The sequence below is a fragment of the Chrysochloris asiatica genome, unplaced genomic scaffold (genome assembly GCF_000296735.1).
Source record: "Chrysochloris asiatica unplaced genomic scaffold, ChrAsi1.0 scaffold00020, whole genome shotgun sequence".
NCBI lineage: Eukaryota > Metazoa > Chordata > Mammalia > Afrosoricida > Chrysochloridae > Chrysochloris > Chrysochloris asiatica.
In genome coordinates, this window is record NW_006408538.1 from 11,446,979 (window position 1) to 11,451,922 (window position 4,944).

General features: G+C 37.8%; 1 protein-coding gene across 3 annotated transcripts in view; it reads right to left on the reverse strand.

Moving 5' to 3' along the window:
* HERC4 (HECT and RLD domain containing E3 ubiquitin protein ligase 4) overlaps positions 1-4,944 on the reverse strand; it is a 149,953-nt gene that overhangs the window by 44,693 nt on the left and 100,316 nt on the right. For all 3 annotated transcript variants that reach the window (XM_006835820.1, XM_006835822.1, XM_006835821.1), the window contains one exon: positions 1,527-1,646. In XM_006835820.1, the coding sequence (XP_006835883.1) occupies positions 1,527-1,646 (120 nt within the window). The remainder of the gene's footprint in view (positions 1-1,526; positions 1,647-4,944) is intronic.

Sequence of the window (4,944 nt, forward strand, 5' to 3'; positions counted from 1 at the left end):
AAGAGGCAGTTGTTTGAACAGAACATGGGAACACTGAATGTTATGGTGTTGGAAGAGAATATTTAAAGTGCCAAGGGTTGCCAAAAGAACCAATATATCTGTTTTGGAAGAAGTGCACCCAGAGTGCTCCTTGGAGGCCTAGATAGCCAAACTTCGTCTCTCATACTTTGGATGTATTGTCAGGAGGGACTAGTCACTGGAGGAGAATATCATGTTTGGTCAGGTGGAGGGTCAGAGATAAACAGGAAAACCCCAACGAGGTAGACCGGCCAAGCGGCAGCATCGATGGCCTCAAGCATGGCAACAGTAGTGAGGTTGGCCCAGGATCGGGCAGTGTTTCGTTCTGTTGTGCATAAGGTCGCTGTGGGTTGGTACCAACTCGATGGCACATATCAACAACAACAACAACAGAGCATTCGACATCCTAGTGTAGCACTGTGGGTTAATGCACTGGACTGCAGTCAGTTTGAACCCCAAGGTCAGTGGTTTAAGCTCATCAGCCACTCCTTGGAAACCCTATACAGGTGGCTATGGGTGAAACTGACTGAACAGCACTTAACAACAACAAGTAGAATGTTAAGTGTCTAGTTATTACTTATTAAAATGGAAAGGAACATGTGGATGTGACTTAAAAATCTGAACTAAAATTTAATAAAGTGAAAAAGTTAAAATTGAATAAATGGTCTTACAGCTCTCTCTTCTGGTAGTTCTGTAGCACCGATACCACAATAGTAATACACTCTTAGTGCTCCAGTATCAGATCAGAGATTCCAATATTCTCAACATTAGAAAATTAAGGGACATTTTGAAGGAAAATAAATGAATTAAAAATCCATTTCACACATATTTTCTTTAGAAAAATATACACTATTTACATTGTAGGCAATGGCATAGAAGAGGAATGTTTGCTTGCAAATACTACAAAATATTTAGCTATTCTTTTGCAAGTATTTTTATTTAAAATATAAACTCTGATTATTATTAAATCGGTATTTTACAAAGAAGCATTTGTTTCTTTTGTATTAGAAAAAAAAAAACATATAAAAATAAGCACACTGGAAACAACTGAAATGTCCAGCAACAGTCATAATGGATAAACAAACTGTGATCATACACACACACAATGGTATATTATGTAGCTGTAAACAAAAACAAAGTTCTGATGCTGCCACAACAAGGATGAACCGTAAAAAAAATGATGCTTTGCAAAGTCAGTTAGTTACAAAGCGACTAACATTCCATGATGTCAGCTATATGAAATAAGAAAACAGAGAGAAATCAAAGATTATTAAACTTTACTTGGAGTAAGAGGGAGGGGAAAGGCAGAGTTTTTGTTTTGGGCACTGAGTTATTTTTAATGGTAGTGGAATATTTTAGAAAAAGATACTGATAATGATTATATAACATGAAAAAGTGCAACCAATGTAATGTAATTAAAACTGGAAGCTGCGCTGGCGAATGTTTCAGTGTATATATTTTCACCAAAAGAAAGAAAAGAAAATGAATTCATACAACAGGAAACATACCATTCCATAGGCTTGTTGTTGGACCCAGTTGATATAATCATTCCTTATGTCTATCAATTCTTGTACTTCATGTATATAAAATTTATCATATTGTATAATCTGTCCTGTTTTCTCATTTACCTACAAGAAAATAAAAGTATAATTAACATTAAATTTCACCAGAACCTAAGATAGCGATTAAAAAATGTTTAAATATAATAAGGCTTTGCAGAGGTCTTAGCCAATTTTCTCTTCATATAAAAATTACTTACTGAGTGCCTGCTTTATGTAAAATAAGTATTAAGGGAGACACAAAGGTTTACAAGATGTGATATCTGCATTCAGGACCTCATACTAGAGTAGAAAATAAAGACATTTATGTAACCAATATGAAATAAGCAAAGTATGTATACTATACACAAACTAGAAACTATAAAGAATACAAAAGAGGGACTTTTGGTTGGGGATGACCTAAATCACAACAATAGTAGCAAATACGTGGTAAGTGTTACTCTATGCTAGCATTTGATAGGAGGTACACCTTTAAGAGGTGACATTCAGGTAAGGCACAAACAATACAGGAAGTAAGTAAAGTTACATCCCAGAGGTTACGTTCTAATTACAAAGAGAAAATCACCAACAGTGATACAATAAAAAATTATACACACATTGTCTAGGAAGCAAAAAACGTTTAACTGGAATCTAATCAAGTCTCTTGATAGAAATTTCTGTTGACAGGAAATACAGGAATAGAAATAGATGTTAAAAACTGACACAGGGAAATAATCAAACAAATTTGGATTGTAAAACTATTACAAGAAACTCAGCCAGCGCTCTCCCCAAAGTCAAGGTAATGGATATTGGTATGGTAATGGGGACTGTTACAAATTAAAAAAGAGACTAGAGGAAATCTAGCTCTGATAAGGAAAAGTCGTTTGTATCATATTAATTCTGCCAATAACAATAAACTCGGAAATATACAATATATAAAAAACACACACACACATATATATGTATACTTCAGAGTTTATTATTGTTAGTTCGTCCAGTCAGTTCAACCCATAATGATCCTATTTGTGAGAAGTGACTGGTGACCTTGAACCACCAACTTTCTGGTTCAAATCGACTTTGCAGACTAGCGCATTAACCAACAGAGCCACATGAGGAGTCCGAAGACACTGGTAACCGGTAACAAGTTGACTCCAACTCATGGAGAGCTGAGACCCCATGTGTGTCAGAGTTTAACTGTGGTCCATGTGTTTTTCAGTGGCCAATTTTTCAGAAGTAAATTGGCAAGCCTTTCAGCCAAATTACCCATGCATGGGTAGACTCAATTTCCAATCTTTTGGCTTGTAGTACCTAGAGATTCCAAGATGACTACAGCACACTGAAAACTCAATCTCACTTTAACTCCCATCTAGGTACACTTAAAAGTTCTTGTGTGGTGCTGTGGGTTAATGTGCCGGACTGCAAAGTTGGTTTGAACTGCAAGGTTGGCAGTTCAAGCTCATCAGTCGGTCCTTAGAAACACTATACAGGGCTGCTATGGGTTGGAACCGACTCAACAACAGGTGGAATTAGGAGTCCTGGTATGGTGCTGTAGGATAAACACTGCACTGTTAACCTCAAGGACAGTAATTCAAAACTACCAGCTGCTCCTCAGAAAGCTGATACAGGGTGGCTATAAGTCAGAACCGATTCTACGGCACTTAGTAACAACAAAAGATTGACTCAAATCCCCACATCAATGCAGACATAGTTTGATTTCAAGAAAATGTGCACCCATTTCCAGATGTTAGGCCCTCAAGTCTGTTATACCAAACAAATAAAAACAAATATTGCCGAGGCAAAAAGCAATCGAAATATTAAGCCAAATTAACTTTGGTCCTAAAGGTGAAAATATTAATAAACTAAAATACATGATGGTAAGCTGAAAAGTATTGCTACAAGGATTTCAGAGTCCTGGTGTGGCGCTGTAGGATAAGCACTGGACCGCAAGGTCAGCAATTCAAACTTACCAGTTGCTCCTCGGAAACCCTAGACACAGAGGCACTATGAGTTGGAACCGACTCAGTGGCACCTAACAACAACAACAACAAGGGTTTCAGCTCATACGTGCATGGCTTCATTCCAAGCAAGACGTTTAAACATGCGTCTGTGATCAGTAGACAGTTGCAGACAAGTACTTTCAGCAATTGAATCATCTTCCTCTCACTGGGACACATTTTAAAAAGGGGTGCTTTCTGTGCCATGGATAAAAACGGTTTTGAGGTCAGGGCTACTGTCAAACTGTAAACAAAACTTAAGTGGACATCTTTCCAAATAACTGAAGCTTGGCAAAATGTTCATGGAAATGTGCCCTATATAAAATAACAGTTTTTAGATGGATCAAGCATTTTAAGAAAGGTTGGAAAGACCTCAAAGATGAGCCAAGAGAGGGAAGATTACCAACCTCAATGAAGAAAATAACAGCAGTCCAAAAACTGGCAGAAGAGTCTAGAACTACCACTGATGAGCTAGCTACTGCTACTGGGCTCTCACATGGGTCAGCAGTTTCGTTTTAAGCACACTTCTTGGCCTTAGCAATGGGCGGTCAATGGGTGGTCTGTTTCACCGTTGGCCCCGGAGCTTGTTTTGACTGATGATTGAGTTTCCCTATCACGTCTTCCCAAAGATGTAGGCAGTTTGATTCCTGTGTATTCAATCTAGTGAAGTACATGTGCATAGTTGTTTATGTTACTGAAAAAAGTATGCGCAATGAAAAAGTTGTAAGTTCTGCAAAATTCTACCTTGCAATCTTCAGCATCGTTTCTATCACAAAGGTCATGTTTTCTAACTACCACCTTAGAGATCCTATGGAGCTGTTTGTTCTTTTATGTCTTACAGGGTCACTGTGAGTCAGAATCAACTCAACAGCTACGGTTTTTTAAAACAACTGTATGACAATGAGCTTTAATCTCTTTTGTTACAGAGCATTAACTTGGTAAAACCTAATACACAGAAAAATAAAATCCAGGAGCCAAGAAGTAACAATTATCAGGTGATATTTTATGAACATTTTTCTGTTGGCAGAGTAGCCCAAAACAAGAAGTGAGGCTCCAGGGAAGAAAATGAATCAAGGTTATTACTAAAAAAAATTTAAAGGTTTCTAGATAATAAGAAAGAATGCATTAGTAATGGTAGTTGGTCGCCTAGATAGATATACCAACAAAGATACCTTTAACATTTCAAGCCCCAGTAACCGGAAAAAGAAAAGTAACACACAATCACACATATCTACGATTCAGGAAAAAACAACAGCTATGTCGGGGCAGGAAGGAGCTCTGGTAGCGTAGTGGTTACGAATCGGGCTGCGAACCTTAAGGTCAGCGGTTCGAAACTACCAGCCGCTCCACGGGAGAAAGATGAGGCTTTCTACTCCCGTAAAGATTTACACCCT